Source organism: Pleurodeles waltl, chromosome 6 (genome assembly GCF_031143425.1).
Source record: "Pleurodeles waltl isolate 20211129_DDA chromosome 6, aPleWal1.hap1.20221129, whole genome shotgun sequence".
Taxonomy (NCBI): domain Eukaryota; kingdom Metazoa; phylum Chordata; class Amphibia; order Caudata; family Salamandridae; genus Pleurodeles; species Pleurodeles waltl.
In genome coordinates, this window is record NC_090445.1 from 12,434,754 (window position 1) to 12,452,973 (window position 18,220).

At 47.6% G+C, this 18,220-nt stretch overlaps 1 protein-coding gene across 1 annotated transcript in view; it reads right to left on the reverse strand.

The window, feature by feature from the left end:
- LOC138299020 (uncharacterized) overlaps positions 1-18,220 on the reverse strand; it is a 335,289-nt gene that overhangs the window by 137,875 nt on the left and 179,194 nt on the right. Inside the window, exon 15 of the mRNA XM_069236923.1 lies at positions 2,433-2,498. Coding sequence (XP_069093024.1) covers positions 2,433-2,498 — 66 coding nt within the window. The remainder of the gene's footprint in view (positions 1-2,432; positions 2,499-18,220) is intronic.

Genomic DNA, 18,220 nt, shown 5'->3' on the forward strand with positions numbered 1-18,220 from the left:
CCAAATCCCAGTGTCAACGAATCAGCAATCCAGGCTCTGCGTGAAAAATAACTGTATACTGCTATCTTAATGTATCGGGGAATCTCAGCCCGACAACAGGGGATGATTCAAGCATGTGAATATATGAAAGATGCAACGCTGGAGAAATGGAGCTTTCTTAGCGACAGTATTTTACACCACAGGCCAGAGATACCAAGTAGCCCACGTGAGCCTCTAGATACTTCATATTAGCAAAGACAGCTCAGATGTTATTTAAAACGTTTGTCATTTGATTTCAACCATGCATCTGCACCACTCATAGTATGGTTGCTAATTGTGGCTACAATGATTTATGTACATGAAAATGATTTGATATGACAACAAGGAAACATTAGATTTTGCCATTTCTTTTAAACAAAGGTGAGCCTTGTGGCTTGCTCCGGAGGTAGTTGATCTGCACGCAGAGCGAAGGACAAGTCAATTCCTGAGTTTAGCTACAGCATGTATCCACAAACCACTTTATCACCCCAGTAAGGTGCCCTCTGTTGAAAAGCAGCATCACCTTGAATGTTCTATTCCACAAACAAGGTGCAGACGACAGAAGGACATCCCAGGATGCTGCAGGTATATCGGCTACAGAAGATCCAAATCATGTTGTGGGAGGAGAGACTACAGCAGATTTCAAAGCAGCTTTGTGGGGCACAGGACAGGGGACCATGCTGTTCCTATGAAGGAGAGATGGGAAAGGAGACTACAGGGTAAGGGGGAGGAGGATACAACAGTCCCCTGAAGAACAGGACAAGGGGGTGGTATTGGGTCAGAAGAAGGACACACAATTGACAAGTTAAGAGGATGAGGGAGGGCCCACAAATCATGTAGGATATGAGGGGGGAATCTGTCCATGTACAAGAATGAGTGGACCCACAGAAAATGCCAAAGGATACAAGAGTGAGCCGGTGAAATATTTAATGGATGTCTAATGTGCCCACATGTCACAATGGGCACTTTGTCCTGCAGTGTCTAGGAAGAGCAATGGAAACAATCGTGTTGTGCGACTGGAGCATAGGCGCAATTTAGGGGTCGCAGCTGCGACCCCTGGCTTGCAGTTTGCTACCGCTGGCACTGCCTTTGTGACCCCTGGGCTCCGGGGTAGGAAAATCAGTGCCAGGAACACAGCGGCAGCTCGTCCTTATGGATGTCAGATGGGGCTCCACTATCTTTGTTTTCTGTCAATTTATTACACTAATTGTGAATAACTTAATATTCACTATTTGTGTAATAAAAATGGAGTACAATTAGCTGGATGCAAGAATGCTTTTAAATGCATGTTGTGTGCGTGCTTGCGGGTGAGAGTGTGTTTATGTCAGAGAGAGTGTGCCGAAGTGTGAATTTGTGTGTATGTGTGAGTGTGTGTGTGTTTGTGTGTAAAAGTGGAGTTGAAAGGCAGGGGCGGCTCTTTGGCTAAGGCGGAGAAGCATCGCCAGCTGCTTTCAAGCAGAAGTAAAAATAAAATGATAAAAACAAAGCTGGGTTGGGGGCGGGGTGGGGCTAGGCTGGAGGGGGAGTTTTATGTGCACAATAAGTGCGCATGTCTGTTTGGCCAGCCATGTCCGGGCGGCCACACAGACATGCGCACTTTGCATCTCTCCACCCAGCTGCATTTCACAGCCGGGTGGAGAAAGTGCACAGGCCTTCACCCCCTCTGTGAGCGCCGAAGCAGGACGCTCACACCAATCACGCCCCTGCTGTCATGCTGCTGACAGCAGCGTCGTGATTGGCTGGGGGCTGTGTGCAGTGCAGCCGGGAAGAGGACGGAGGAGACGCAAACACATCTCCAAAAGACAGAGGTAAGTGATAACCCAGTATAGATAACTACAGGGATGAGGAAAAATCTGGGACATTTTACAGGACACTCATCATGAGGGCCTTAGTGTTCTGCATTTGTTTTTATTACATTTATTGAGTTAATTTCATCGGAGTAGAACTGAGCAGGTGACCTGCTAATGCCTGAAGCTGGATGGGGTTCGCTCGACAATAGCATTTATTCAAAGCTTTTTTAAAGTTGATTCTTTGTTTTACCGGCAGCCGGTGTGATTGTTTTCGTGCTAGGGTGATGTGCTTCTGATTTTTGTAATTTGTGCTTCTTGGTTCTTAATCCTTTAGAGTTTTTGGATATATGTCTTTGAAGCTCCTAACAACACAATGTTGCTGTAATCTAAGCAGGGATGGAGCTGTGGTCCTGACAGGTCTCCCCTGAGCCTCAGTGTGAGTCCATCTCTTGATCTCAGGTAGGACTGCTGAGGGGCTTGTCACTGGCCTGTGGGGTCTGTTTCAGACAGCACCTCCTGGAGGCTGCTTTGGTGCAGTCAGGAAGCTTCTATGCAGACCTGTACATAGCATCACTCAAGCGCAGAAGGAAGGCCAGCAGCTTCTGAAGGGAGAGGTGGGACTCATGGCGCAGCCGGGGCGTCTCTCCAGCTCCGCAGAATTTCTTCAGCTGCATCTAATGTTTCTTCCTTCTAAAGACACAAAGAGGAGTTGTTACTAATGATAATAGCTGTTCATTAATAAATCATTTGCACTTTGGCACCATCAAATAACTTTTGGCTTCCTTTACATTTATGTTGGCATTGATGGCACACTGTGTCAAGCACTGGCAGCACAAAGGTGGATATTTAGGGTAGGGATTAGAACAGAATATAGCCACGGAAATAGTTTATTTCAGTTTATATCATGTATTGTTGTGTTATTGATGTTATGTTACAAAGTAAGTTTCTCCTTACACATACCAATCCCCTGACAGTTCTACACAACAGTTTAACACCTAATCTTCTCCAGAAGTGTGTAATGTGAGGCTAGCTGGTCGTCCGGCAGGGACCCTGGTGCTGTTCTGGGTAATGACCGCCTCCTTGGCTGACACCCTTCAAGGTGGCATCAGCCTTTACCAAGGTGTTTGGTGTGGCCACGCGCCCTCCCTGCCCCAGCACCCAAACATCAGGGTTGCAGGTGTTCCTAACACCAGTAATGATCTGCTGTTTTAAAGTGGTGAGGGTGAGTGTAATACATTGGGTGCAGAAATCAGACGCCCATGAACAGCAGCATAGCCACCCACCTTCTTGCAGGCCCAGTGAAGGGCCCCTAACCTCATTAAAAGATACCTTGGGCTGGTGTGTGAAAACAGCTGCACAATTAGTAGTGAGCACAGCTTCCAAGGGGCATTTTTCATGACTGTTTCAGTCTCTGCTGGTTCCGAATACCATGTACTTTGTACGCCGGGTGCCTCCAGTGTTTCTAGACACGGATGAGTGGCACCCCTCAAATTGGAGGGCAGGCAAAAGTGAATGATTTGAGCGTGTGTGGCAGACGAAAAATACCTCCCCTCGAATACTTTTAAAAAATATATATTTTTATTGGTTTTTTTTACCTAAAAAACAGGTGTGTTCTCCCTTTATTCCCAGGATAAGCCACTTAGGGTCCAAAGGCATGTCTAGTGCGATGGGCCGGGACATCTCTCTAACTAAACTGGCCCAGTAATCCCGTATCAGGGGGCATCCCCAGAGTATGTGTATGAACGTGCCTTCTTTAAAGCAGCCCCTCAGACAGAGTCGGTTCCCCGCACTACCAATTTTATATAGCAATGGATGAGAATAATACACTCTGTTCAGGATTTTTAGCTGGCCCAGTCGAAACCTGGCCTTGATGGCTATGTCCCTGGGACTGCTGAGAGCCTCCCCCACTCATCCTCTTCTAGGTGTCCCAGGTCGGCCTCCAATGTCTCCCTCAATTTACTCAGCAGGCTCGGGGAATTGTTGATTAATTTCCTATAGATCACCGAGACTCCTTTCCTAGGACGTGGTTATAGTAGGACCCTATCCTCCGGTAGAGGCTTCCGGCACTTGATCTCCTTCCCTGATATGCCTCCTCAAAGCGTGCGCCAGCTGCAAAAAACGATAATATTCACTCCCCTCGAATACTTGATCGAGCCGGACATTCTTTCTGGCCCACCATCCTGCTGTCTGCAGGCATCATCCAGAGCCCCCTCCTTTACCATGGCTTCCCCTGTTCTCCACCAGCATTCACCCTCGGGGTAAGTGTGAGTTAAAGCCAGAGTCACAGTGCATCTGAAGTGTCTGCTGTCCTTGGGACCGCAGCTATATGGAGCTTATGCAGCGAAGGAGGACACACCATTATACCATGTTTTATTGAATAATTGTTACAGCATACAAATATAAGCCATACAGCATCAAAAGAAAACAGTTAGGAACCACAAATTTCAAACATAGGACACTGTAAAACATGACTAGATAAGTGCAAAAGATATCCAGCTATATGAAATGCCAAATAACTTGCATGGCAAGCTCCACCTTGTCATGCAAGAGCCGCCCTCAGCCCCTACTAAAGTGCTAAGTGCACAAGTCCAGGGATTTAATCAGCAATTCTTCAAACTAACCAAGATGGTTGGAGGCAAAAGAGTTTTTAAATAAGAACTAACAATCGTATAAGGCTATTGTAATCTCAGGTCTAATAGCTTAAGGGGCATCTTATATCCAAACTAAAGTGCTCAGTAACAGTTCTATATCAATGAATCTAATCACTTAAAAACATTGTGCATGAAATTAAAACCCTTCCACATGGGGATTGTTATGATCTTGTCTTCTTCCTCCCTGGAAGGACTTTGGGCCTGATTTAGGTGTTGGCGGAGGGGAATCCTCAGTGTCACACATGACGGCTATCCCGTCCGCTTTATTACCATCCCATTATATCCTATGGAGATCGCAGTACGGTGGAGGGGATATCCGTCACGTCTGTGACGGAGTATTCCCTCCGCCAATATCCAAGTCATGCCCTTAGTTGTTATACTGTTATCATCATGATTGGTTTGCACGGCTGTTTTCATCCCTCACCCGAGTCCTCATCGCAAGAGACATTTGTGCGAGACTCGCTCGATGACTGGCTGAGAAAACCTTCCATCTCCACCCCTCCTGTCAGCAAGCACTCTCATTGGAGGATGCAGTAGCTAAGCAGTGGACTTTTTACCACTGTGGGAATGAGAAGTGTAGAGATTTAAGTGAAGTTAAAATCGAGATGTAACATCAAAGTGTGCATGTCGATATCTAGGAGGGAACAGATGATACTCTGGGCCTCGAGTCTCTGTTTATTAAAGAAACCGACAGCTGTAATCTTCTGAGCTCTATATACTTCAGTCCACAAACTCCACCAGCTCTGGGTGCTACGGCTTGGGCTCTCACTCGTCCACGCTCCCCCATCAACAGAAGCATGAGCGGAGGGCGCCCCTTCTCTTACCTTGCAGCCAAGACATGGAATGGTCCCCCCCTGCAGCCCGGAACTTCCCCTTCTCTACCGGAATTCTGAAAAAATCTCAAGACCTGGCTATTCGACTGAGTTCCTTGGATCCTGCAAGCGCCTGGATACCCTCTCGAGTAATTAGCGGCGCTATACAAATCAATCACAGAGAGCTGGAGCGAGTAAAGGGACAAACAGTAGAAGCGGGGGAGTTCCACAGGCCAAGACTGAAGGTTAGGGGTTCCAATCCGCTTTAGTCCCTAAATCTGCAAAATCTCAAACCAATAAAAAGGGAATTATACGTTGAACAAAGTATAGAGGGTTCTCCCCTTCTCTCTCAGTCGCACTGCTGAGAGAGACATCAGCTGAGGTTTATTATCGCCGTCTGACTTCACTACCTTAAGAGGGTCTCCAAAGTAAGACATATCTGTTGATGGACATGAATTGCTAGCCATGAAGAAAGAGATCCATGTATTCAAACAATAAGGTATCTATCCTCATCTTTAAAAGCATTTTAACCTTTTACCATCTATAACAAGGGAATGAAACACTCTGGCATAACATTTTTATGGATGGTGCTGATAGTGCATGAGGACATTCAAGTGTTCAGTTTTTGTTGAAGTCTGGGACTGATGCTACAAATCAGGTCCTTAGTAGACAAATCGTGCCCTCAGCCAGTTGACAGAGAGAGGAGGAGGTGGTGGGGCAAGTCAGAGTAAGCCACATGAATGTGCTTTTACAGTGCATAACAGAGGCGAGTCTTTGCTAGGCGCTACAGTCTGATGAGCAATTCTGTAATGTGAAAATGGGTTCCGCCTATTTAGTTCTCTAGGATTTTTCATCACCCAGTTTTTGGGCCTTTACTGTAGGTCAGTCTTCCTACTGAAGTCTCAACCACGGTAATTGGACTGAGCTTGTTTACCGGCTGTGTCAGCCTTTTACGATGAGGCCGATGTTGTGTGGGGAGGGTAAGGAGCAAAGGGCTGGTTGCACTTGAACATGTGCACATATATGCGCAGACTTGTTCGGGATGTGTATATGAGGCTGCCGTCTTGTGCACCCCAGTCATTATGCACAGGTAGACTGGCAGCAAAGGGACTCTGGAAGGATAGGTGTTGACCTGGGTAGGCCTGATATTGGTGGGCATTCAAATATAGGCCAGTATGGTTAACTGGGAAATCTGTAGTGCTCCCTGTTTATTATATATATATATGAGTGAAATCTGTCTTAAAGTGTAGTTTCACTCCACTTAAGCCTACACAGTCCAGCAAGGTGTCAAACTGGTGGGAAAAAGGCATGCTGGGTTTAAATATACAGGTGCCAAGAACAAGCATATCCATTTTATGGGACTTCAGGACTTGCCATGTTTCACGAGCTCAGTTAACAATCAGATTCCAGTCCTTTGTCCCATCTGCTGGGCCAAGTTAATTACTCTGCTCTCCATCAGAGGGAACAAAGGCCTCCCCACACAAAGGGCGCAATTAGCAGTGATTGAGCTAGCACACGGGAGAGGAAAAGAGCATGGGGAAATCTGCATCTGATAATTAGCTCTCACAACTACACCTGGGCTGGGGCAGGCCAGACGAATGATCAAAGCTGGAAGCCCAGACACCGGGAACCAACACATGAGCCTCTATGAGGTTTTGCTAGAAAGCGATCTGGAAGTGATGTCAGCAAAGGGTGGAGTCAAAGTCCTCAGAGAAGCTGTTTGGAGAGAAAATTTGACAGTTCCATATTGGGTTGTTCCAGAATGCTGAGCAGGAGAGGTCAGACAGTGGTGGAGGGATGATGTACCTGGCATCTAAAACTTTCCACCCCCACATATAAACTTCTGCAGAAGGAAGGGGCAGGGAAGATGATCCTGGACCTGGGCAGCAATGGCAGCGAACGACTGGCCAACTGGAAAGAGAAGCCACCTGATGGCCTGAAAAGATGGACAAGGGACTTTGTCTCCAGCTGACCCTCAGGGCATGAGGACCAGTTGGGGGAAGACCAGGACTCCACTGTCACCTCGGGTGCTCCCCAAGACAGCCACGATGCTATGGGATCTGGACGCGCAGGAAGGAGGGTGGTTATGGAAGGGCTGTGCAAGATGCCTCTACCAGCAGGAGAGGAGCACAATGAGGGAAAACTGGAGCAAGGGAGCCACTAAGGCCAGCTTTCAGGAAAGTGAGACACTTTAGAAGCCAGGGGGCCCTTTGGAAATGCTCCTGGTGGCTAGAGCTTGCCACCAGTAATGTACCTCACCACCCAACGGCCAGCTACTCCCCACACACCTCCTATGTACAGAGGGCACCGGTAATGTACCTCACCACCCAACGGCCAGCTACTCCCCACACACCTCCTATGTACAGAGGGCACCGGTAATGTACCTCACCACCCAACGGCCAGCTACGCCCCACACACCTCCTATGTACAGAGGGCACCGGTAATGTACCTCACCACCCAACGGCCAGCTACGCCCCACACACCTCCTATGTACAGAGGGCACCGGTAATGTACCTCACCACCCAACGGCCAGCTACTCCCCACACACCTCCTATGTACAGAGGGCACCGGTAATGTACCTCACCACCCAACGGCCAGCTACTCCCCACACACCTATGTACAGAGGGCACCGGTAATGTACCTCACCACCCAACGGCCAGCTACTCCCCACACACCTATGTACAGAGGGCACCGGTAATGTACCTCACCACCCAACGGCCAGCTACTCCCCACACACCTCCTATGTACAGAGGGCACCGGTAATGTAGCTCACCACCCAACGGCCAGCTACTCCCCACACACCTCCTATGTACATAGGGCACCGGTAATGTAGCTCACCACCCAACGGCCAGCTACTCCCCACACACCTCCTATGTACAGAGGGCACCGGTAATGTACCTCACCACCCAACGGCCAGCTACTCCCCACACACCTCCTATGTACAGAGGGCACAGGTAATGTACCTCACCACCCAACGGCCAGCTACTCCCCACACACCTCCTATGTACAGAGGGCACAGGTAATGTACCTCACCACCCAACGGCCAGCTACTCCCCACACACCTATGTACAGAGGGCACCGGTAATGTACCTCACCACCCAACGGCCAGCTACTCCCCACACACCTCCTATGTACAGAGGGCACCGGTAATGTACCTCACCACCCAACGGCCAGCTACGCCCCACACACCTCCTATGTACAGAGGGCACCGGTAATGTACCTCACCACCCAACGGCCAGCTACTCCCCACACACCTATGTACAGAGGGCACCGGTAATGTACCTCACCACCCAACGGCCAGCTACTCCCCACACACCTCCTATGTACAGAGGGAACCGGTAATGTACCTCACATTCCTACCGCCCAGTGTGTATGTGTGTCTATGTGTGTAATGGGCACCAGGTAATGCGCCACATCTCCCTACTACCAGCTACCCCTCCCACCAACGTGTGTTCAGAGGGCACCAGGTTACATATCAAACCTCACTACAACCAGCCACCCCTCACACTGTGTGCACAAGGCATCAGGCAATGCACCCCAAATCTTTACTACCTCAAATCTTTACTGCCAACCACCCCACACAGCACGTGTGTGTATAAGGCACCAGGTAATGTACCTCACCTCTCTACTACCTCTCCCACTAACGTGTGTTCAGAGGGCACCAGGTTACATATCAAACCTCACTACAACCAGCCACCCCTCACACTGTGTGCACAAGGCATCAGGCAATGCACCCCAAATCTTTACTACCTCAACTCTTTACTACCAGCCACCCCACACAGCACGTGTGTGTATACGGCACCAGGTAATGTACCTCACCTCTACTACCTCTCCCACCAACGTGTGTTCAGAGGGCACCAGGTTACATATCACACCTCACTACAACCAGCTACCCCTCACACTGTGTGCAGAAGGCATCAGGCAATGCACCCCAAATCTTTACTACCCCAAATCTTTACTACCAACCACCCCACACAGCACGTGTGTGTATACAGCACCAGGTAATGTACCTCACCTCTCTACTACCTCTCCCACCAACGTGTTTGTAGAGGGAACCATGTAATGAAGCTCACTTCCGTACAGCTACCATTCTCACTGTGTGTGTAGAGGGCACCGGTAATGTACCTCATCTCCATAGTACCAGCCTCCCCCACACCTCACTTGTATGCAGAGGGCACATCCCTACCATCTGCTACCCCTAACACTGTGTACGTAGAGGTCAGGACACCAGGTAATGTGGCTCAACCTTTCCCAATGACCTGCCACCTCTCTCACACTACCTGCCCACAGATGAAGGGCAGCAGGTCACTTACACCCTCTGACCAGTCAACTCCTCTCCACCCGCACATCTGCAGAATTACGTAACACCTTCTGACGCATAACCACTCACCTACCCCTCTCCACCCACACGTATGCAGTTACATAACACCTTCAGCTGCATAACTACTCACTTATCCCTCTCGACACAACCGTATGCAGAGTTACATAACTCACCTTCTGCTACATAACTATTCACCTACCCCTCCCCACCCACACGTATGCAGTTACATAACTCACCTTCTGCTGCACAGTTACATAACTCACCTTCTGCTGCATAACTACTCACCTACCCCTCTCCACCCACACGTATGCAGAATTACGTAACACCTTCTGATGCATAACCACTCACTGACCCATCTCCACCCACATGTGTGTACAGGGAGTGCAGAATTATTAGGCAAGTTGTATTTTTGAGGATTAATTTTATTATTGAACAACAACCATGTTCTCAATGAACCCAAAAAACTCATTAATATCAAAGCTGAATATTTTTGGAAGTAGTTTTTAGTTTGTTTTTAGTTTTAGCTATGTTAGGGGGATATCTGTGTGTGCAGGTGACTATCACTGTGCATAATTATTAGGCAACTTAACAAAAAAAAATATATACCCATTTTAATTATTTATTATTACCAGTGAAACCAATATAACATCTCAACATTCACAAATATACATTTCTGACATTCAAAAACAAAACAAAAACAAATCAGTGACCAATATAGCCACCTTTCTTTGCAAGGACACTCAAAAGCCTGCCATCCATGGATTCTGTCAGTGTTTTGATCTGTTCACCATCAACATTGCGTGCAGCAGCAACCACAGCCTCCCAGACACTGTTCAGAGAGGTGTACTGTTTTCCCTCCTTGTAAATCTCACATTTGATGATGGTCCACAGGTTCTCAATGGGGTTCAGATCAGGTGAACAAGGAGGCCATGTCATTAGATTTCCTTCTTTTATACCCTTTCTTGCCAGCCACGCTGTGGAGTACTTGGACGCGTGTGATGGAGCATTGTCCTGCATGAAAATCATGTTTTTCTTGAAGGATGCAGACTTCTTCCTGTACCACTGCTTGAAGAAGGTGTCTTCCAGGAACTGGCAGTAGGACTGGGAGTTGAGCTTGACTCCATCCTCAACCCGAAAAGGCCCCACAAGCTCATCTATGATGATACCAGCCCAAACCAGTACTCCACCTCCACCTTGCTGGCGTCTGAGTCGGACTGGAGCTCTCTGCCCTTTACCAATCCAGCCACGGGCCCATCCATCTGGCCCATAAAGACTCACTCTCATTTCATCAGTCCATAAAACCTTAGAAAAATCAGTCTTGAGATATTTCTTGGCCCAGTCTTGATGTTTCAGCTTGTGTGTCTTGTTCAGTGGTGGTCGTCTTTCAGCCTTTCTTACCTTGGCCATGTCTCTGAGTATTGCACACCTTGTGCTTTTGGGCACTCCAGTGATGTTGCAGCTCTGAAATATGGCCAAACTGGTGGCAAGTGGCATCGTAGCAGCTGCACGCTTGACTTTTCTCAGTTCATGGGCAGTTATTTTGCGCCTTGGTTTTTCCACACGCTTCTTGCGACCCTGTTGACTATTTTGAATGAAACGCTTGATTGTTCGATGATCACGCTTCAGAAGCTTTGCAATTTTAAGAGTGCTGCATCCCTCTGCAAGATATCTCACTATTTTTGACTTTTCTGAGCCTGTCAAGTCCTTCTTTTGACCCATTTTGCCAAAGGAAAGGAAGTTGCCTAATAATTATGCACACCTGATATAGGGTGTTGATGTCATTAGACCACACCCCTTCTCATTACAGAGATGCACATCACCTAATATGCTTAATTGGTAGTAGGCTTTCGAGCCTATACAGCTTGGAGTAAGACAACATGCATAAAGAGGATGATGTGGTCAAAATACTCATTTGCCTAATAATTCTGCACTCCCTGTAGTTACATAACTCACCTTCTGCTGCATAACTACTCACCTATCCCTCTCCACCCACATGTGAGCAGTTACATACCTCACCGTCTGCTGCATAACTACTCACTTATCCTTCTCCACCCACATGAATGCAGAGTTACATAACTCACCTTCTCCTGCATAACTACTCACCTACCCCTCTCTACCCACACATATGCAGAGCTACATAACTCACCTTCTGCAACATAACTACTCACCTACCCCTCTCCACCCACACATGTGCAGTTACATAACTCACCTTCTGCTGCATAACCACTCACCTGTCCCTCCCCACCCACACGTATGCAGTTACATAACTCACCTTCTGCAGCATAACTACTCACCTACCCCTCTCCACCCACACATATGCAGTTACATAACTCACCTTCTGCTGCATAACTACTCACCTACCCCTCTCCACCCACACGTATGCAGTTACATAACTCACCTTCTGCTGCATAACTACTCACCTACCCCTCTCCACCCACACATATGCAGTTACATAACTCACCTTCTGCTGCATACCTACTCACCTACCCCTCTCCACCCACACATATGCAGTTACGCAACTCACCTTCTGCTACATAACTACTCACCTACCCCTCTCCACCCACACGTATGCAGTTACATAACTCACCTTCTGCTGCATAACTACTAACCTACCCCTCTCCACCCACACATATGCAGTTACATAACTCACCTTCTGCTGCATAACTACTCACCTACCCCTCTCCACCCACACGTATGCAGTTACATAACTCACCTTCTGCTGCATAACTACTCACCTACCCCTCTCCACCCACACATATGCAGTTACATAACTCACCTTCTGCTGCATACCTACTCACCTACCCCTCTCCACCCACACATATGCAGTTACGCAACTCACCTTCTGCTGCATAACTACTCACCTACCCCTCTCCACCCACACGTATGCAGTTACATAACTCACCTTCTGCTGCATAAATACTCACCTACCCCTCTCCACCCACACCTATGCAGAGTTACATAACTCACGTTCTGCTGCATAACTACTCACCTACCCCTCTCCACCCACACATGTGCAGTTACATAAGTCACCTTCTGCTGCATACCTACTCATCTACCCTCTCCACCCACACGTGTGGAGAGTTACATAACTCACCTTCTGCTGCATAACTACTCACCTACCCCTCTCCACCCACACGTATGCAGTTACATAACTCACCTTCTGCTGCATAACTACTCACCTACCCCTCTCCACCCACACGTATGCAGTTACATAACTCACCTTCTGCTGCATAAGTACTCACCAACCCTCTCCACCCACATGTATGCAGAGTTACACAACTCACCTTCTGCTGCATAACTACTCACCTACCACTCTCCACCCACACGTATGCAGTTACATAAGTCACCTTCTGCTGCATAACTACTCACCTACCCCTCTCCACCCACACGTGTGCAGTTACATAACTCACCTTCTGCTGCATAACTACTCACCTACCCCTCTCCACCCACACGTGTGCAGTTACATAACTAACCTTCTGCTGCATAACTACTCACCTACCCCTCTCCACCCACACGTGTGCAGTGACATAACTCACCTTCTGCTGCATACCTACTCACCTACCCCTCTGCACCCACACGTATGCAGAGTTACATAACTCACCTTCTGCCGCAGAACTACTCACCAATCCCTCTCCACCCACACGTGTGCAGTTACATAACTCACCTTCTGCTACATAACTACTCACCTACCCCTCTCCACCCACACGTATAGTTCCATAACTCACCTTCTGCTACATAACTACTCACCAATCCCTCTCCACCCACACGTGTGCAGTTACATAACTCACCTTCTGCTGCATACCTACTCACCTGTCCCTCTCCACCCACACGTATGCAGAGTTACATAACTCACCTTCTGCTGCATAACTACTCACCAATCCCTCTCCACCCACACGTATGCAGTTACATAACTCACCTTCTGCTGCATAACTACTCACCAATCCCTCTCCACCCACACGTATGCAGAGTTACATAACTCACATTCTGCTGCATAACTACTCACCAATCCCTCTCCACCCAAACGTATGCAGTTACATAACTCACCTTCTGCCGCATAACTACTCACCTACCCCTCTCCACCCAAACGTATGCAGTTACATAACTCACCTTCTGCTGCATAACTACTCACCTACCTCTCTCCACCCACACGTATGCAGTTACATAACTCACCTTCTGCCGCATAACTACTCACCTACCCCTCTCCACCCACACGTATACAGTTACATAACTCACCTTCTGCTGCATAACTACTCACCTACCTCTCTCGACCCACACGTATGCAGAGTTAACATAACTCACCTTCTGCTGCATAACTACTCACCTACCCCTCTCCACCCACACGTATGCAGAGTTACATAACTCACCTTCTGCTACATAACTACTCACCTACCCCTCTCCATTACATAACTCAGTTTCTGCTGCATAACTACCCACCTGTGCCTCCCCACCCACATGTATGCAGTTACTTAACTCACTTTGTGCTACATAATCACTCACCTACGCTCTCCACCCACACGTATGCAGTTACATAACTCACCTTCTGCTGCATAACTACTCCCCTACCTTCTCCACCCACACTTGTGCAGTCACATAACTCACCTTCTGCTGCATAACTACTCACCTACCCCTCCCCACCCACACGTATGCAGAGTTAACATAACTCACCTTCTGCTGCATAACTACTCACCTACCCCTCCCCACCCACACGTATGCAGAGTTACATAACTCACCTTCTGCTGCATAACTACTCACCTACCCCTCTCCACCCACATGTATGCAGTTACATAACTCACCTTCTGCAGCATAACTACTCAGCTACCCCTCTCCACCCACATGTATGCAGTTACATAACTCACCTTCTGCAGCATAACTACTCACCTACCCCTCTCCACCCACACCTATGTAGTTATATAACTCACCTTCTGCAGCATAACTACTCACCTACCCCTCTCCACCCACACGTGTGCAGCTACATAACTCACCTTCTGCAGCATAACTACTCACCTACCCCTCTCCACCCACACGTGTGCAGAGTAACATAACTCACATTCTGCTGCATAACTACTCACCTACCCCTCTCCACCCACACATATGCAGTTACATAACTCACCTTCTGCTACATAACTATTCACCTACCCCTCCCCACCCACACGTATGCAGTTACATAACTCACCTTCTGCTGCACAGTTACATAACTCACCTTCTGCTGCATAACTACTCACCTACCCCTCTCCACCCACACGTATGCAGAATTACGTAACACCTTCTGATGCATAACCACTCACTGACCCATCTCCACCCACATGTGTGTACAGGGAGTGCAGAATTATTAGGCAAGTTGTATTTTTGAGGATTAATTTTATTATTGAACAACAACCATGTTCTCAATGAACCCAAAAAACTCATTAATATCAAAGCTGAATATTTTTGGAAGTAGTTTTTAGTTTGTTTTTAGTTTTAGCTATGTTAGGGGGATATCTGTGTGTGCAGGTGACTATCACTGTGCATAATTATTAGGCAACTTAACAAAAAAAAATATAAATACCCATTTCAATTATTTATTATTACCAGTGAAACCAATATAACATCTCAACATTCACAAATATACATTTCTGACATTCAAAAACAAAACAAAAACAAATCAGTGACCAATATAGCCACCTTTCTTTGCAAGGACACTCAAAAGCCTGCCATCCATGGATTCTGTCAGTGTTTTGATCTGTTCACCATCAACATTGCGTGCAGCAGCAACCACAGCCTCCCAGACACTGTTCAGAGAGGTGTACTGTTTTCCCTCCTTGTAAATCTCACATTTGATGATGGTCCACAGGTTCTCAATGGGGTTCAGATCAGGTGAACAAGGAGGCCATGTCATTAGATTTCCTTCTTTTATACCCTTTCTTGCCAGCCACGCTGTGGAGTACTTGGACGCGTGTGATGGAGCATTGTCCTGCATGAAAATCATGTTTTTCTTGAAGGATGCAGACTTCTTCCTGTACCACTGCTTGAAGAAGGTGTCTTCCAGGAACTGGCAGTAGGACTGGGAGTTGAGCTTGACTCCATCCTCAACCCGAAAAGGCCCCACAAGCTCATCTATGATGATACCAGCCCAAACCAGTACTCCACCTCCACCTTGCTGGCGTCTGAGTCGGACTGGAGCTCTCTGCCCTTTACCAATCCAGCCACGGGCCCATCCATCTGGCCCATAAAGACTCACTCTCATTTCATCAGTCCATAAAACCTTAGAAAAATCAGTCTTGAGATATTTCTTGGCCCAGTCTTGATGTTTCAGCTTGTGTGTCTTGTTCAGTGGTGGTCGTCTTTCAGCCTTTCTTACCTTGGCCATGTCTCTGAGTATTGCACACCTTGTGCTTTTGGGCACTCCAGTGATGTTGCAGCTCTGAAATATGGCCAAACTGGTGGCAAGTGGCATCGTAGCAGCTGCACGCTTGACTTTTCTCAGTTCATGGGCAGTTATTTTGCGCCTTGGTTTTTCCACACGCTTCTTGCGACCCTGTTGACTATTTTGAATGAAACGCTTGATTGTTCGATGATCACGCTTCAGAAGCTTTGCAATTTTAAGAGTGCTGCATCCCTCTGCAAGATATCTCACTATTTTTTACATTTCTGAGCCTGTCAAGTCCTTCTTTTGACCCATTTTGCCAAAGGAAAGGAAGTTGCCTAATAATTATGCACACCTGATATAGGGTGTTGATGTCATTAGACCACACCCCTTCTCATTACAGAGATGCACATCACCTAATATGCTTAATTGGTAGTAGGCTTTCGAGCCTATACAGCTTGGAGTAAGACAACATGCATAAAGAGGATGATGTGGTCAAAATACTCATTTGCCTAATAATTCTGCACTCCCTGTAGTTACATAACTCACCTTCTGCTGCATAACTACTCACCTATCCCTCTCCACCCACATGTGAGCAGTTACATACCTCACCTTCTGCTGCATAACTACTCACTTATCCTTCTCCACCCACATGAATGCAGAGTTACATAACTCACCTTCTCCTGCATAACTACTCACCTACCCCTCTCTACCCACACATATGCAGAGCTACATAACTCACCTTCTGCAACAGAACTACTCACCTACCCCTCTCCACACACATATGCAGAGTTACAAAACTCACCTTCTGCAGCATAACTACTCACCTACCCCTCTCCACCCACACGTGTGCAGTTACATAACTCACCTTCTGCTGCATAACCACTCACCTGTCCCTCCCCACCCACACGTATGCAGTTACATAACTCACCTTCTGCTGCATAACTACTCACCTACCCCTCTCCACCCACACATATGCAGTTACATAACTCACCTTCTGCTGCATAACTACTCACCTACCCCTCTCCACCCACACGTATGCAGTTACATAACTCACCTTCTGCTGCATAACTACTCACCTACCCCTCTCCACCCACACATATGCAGTTACATAACTCACCTTCTGCTGCATACCTACTCACCTACCCCTCTCCACCCACACATATGCAGTTACGCAACTCACCTTCTGCTGCATAACTACTCACCTACCCCTCTCCACCCACACGTATGCAGTTACATAACTCACCTTCTGCTGCATAACTACTAACCTACCCCTCTACACCCACACATATGCAGTTACATAACTCACCTTCTGCTGCATAACTACTCACCTACCCCTCTCCACCCACACGTATGCAGTTACATAACTCACCGTCTGCTGCATAACTACTCACCTACCCCTCTCCACCCACACATATGCAGTTACATAACTCACCTTCTGCTGCATACCTACTCACCTACCCCTCTCCACCCACACATATGCAGTTACGCAACTCACCTTCTGCTGCATAACTACTCACCTACCCCTCTCCACCCACACGTATGCAGTTACATAACTCACCTTCTGCTGCATAAATACTCACCTACCCCTCTCCACCCACACCTATGCAGAGTTACATAACTCACGTTCTGCTGCATAACTACTCACCTACCCCTCTCCACCCACACATGTGCAGTTACATAAGTCACCTTCTGCTGCATACCTACTCATCTACCCTCTCCACCCACACGTGTGGAGAGTTACATAACTCACCTTCTGCTGCATAACTACTCACCTACCCCTCTCCACCCACACGTATGCAGTTACATAACTCACCTTCTGCTGCATAAGTACTCACCTACCCCTCTCCACCCACACGTATGCAGTTACATAACTCACCTTCTGCTGCATAAGTACTCACCAACCCTCTCCACCCACATGTATGCAGAGTTACACAACTCACCTTCTGCTGCATAACTACTCACCTACCACTCTCCACCCACACGTATGCAGTTACATAAGTCACCTTCTGCTGCATAACTACTCACCTACCCCTCTCCACCCACACGTGTGCAGTTACATAACTCACCTTCTGCTGCATAACTACTCACCTACCCCTCTCCACCCACACGTGTGCAGTTACATAACTCACCTTCTGCTGCATAACCACTCACCTGTCCCTCCCCACCCACACGTATGCAGTTACATAACTCACCTTCTGCTGCATAACTACTCACCTACCCCTCTCCACCTACACATATGCAGTTACATAACTCACCTTCTGCTGCATAACTACTCACCTACC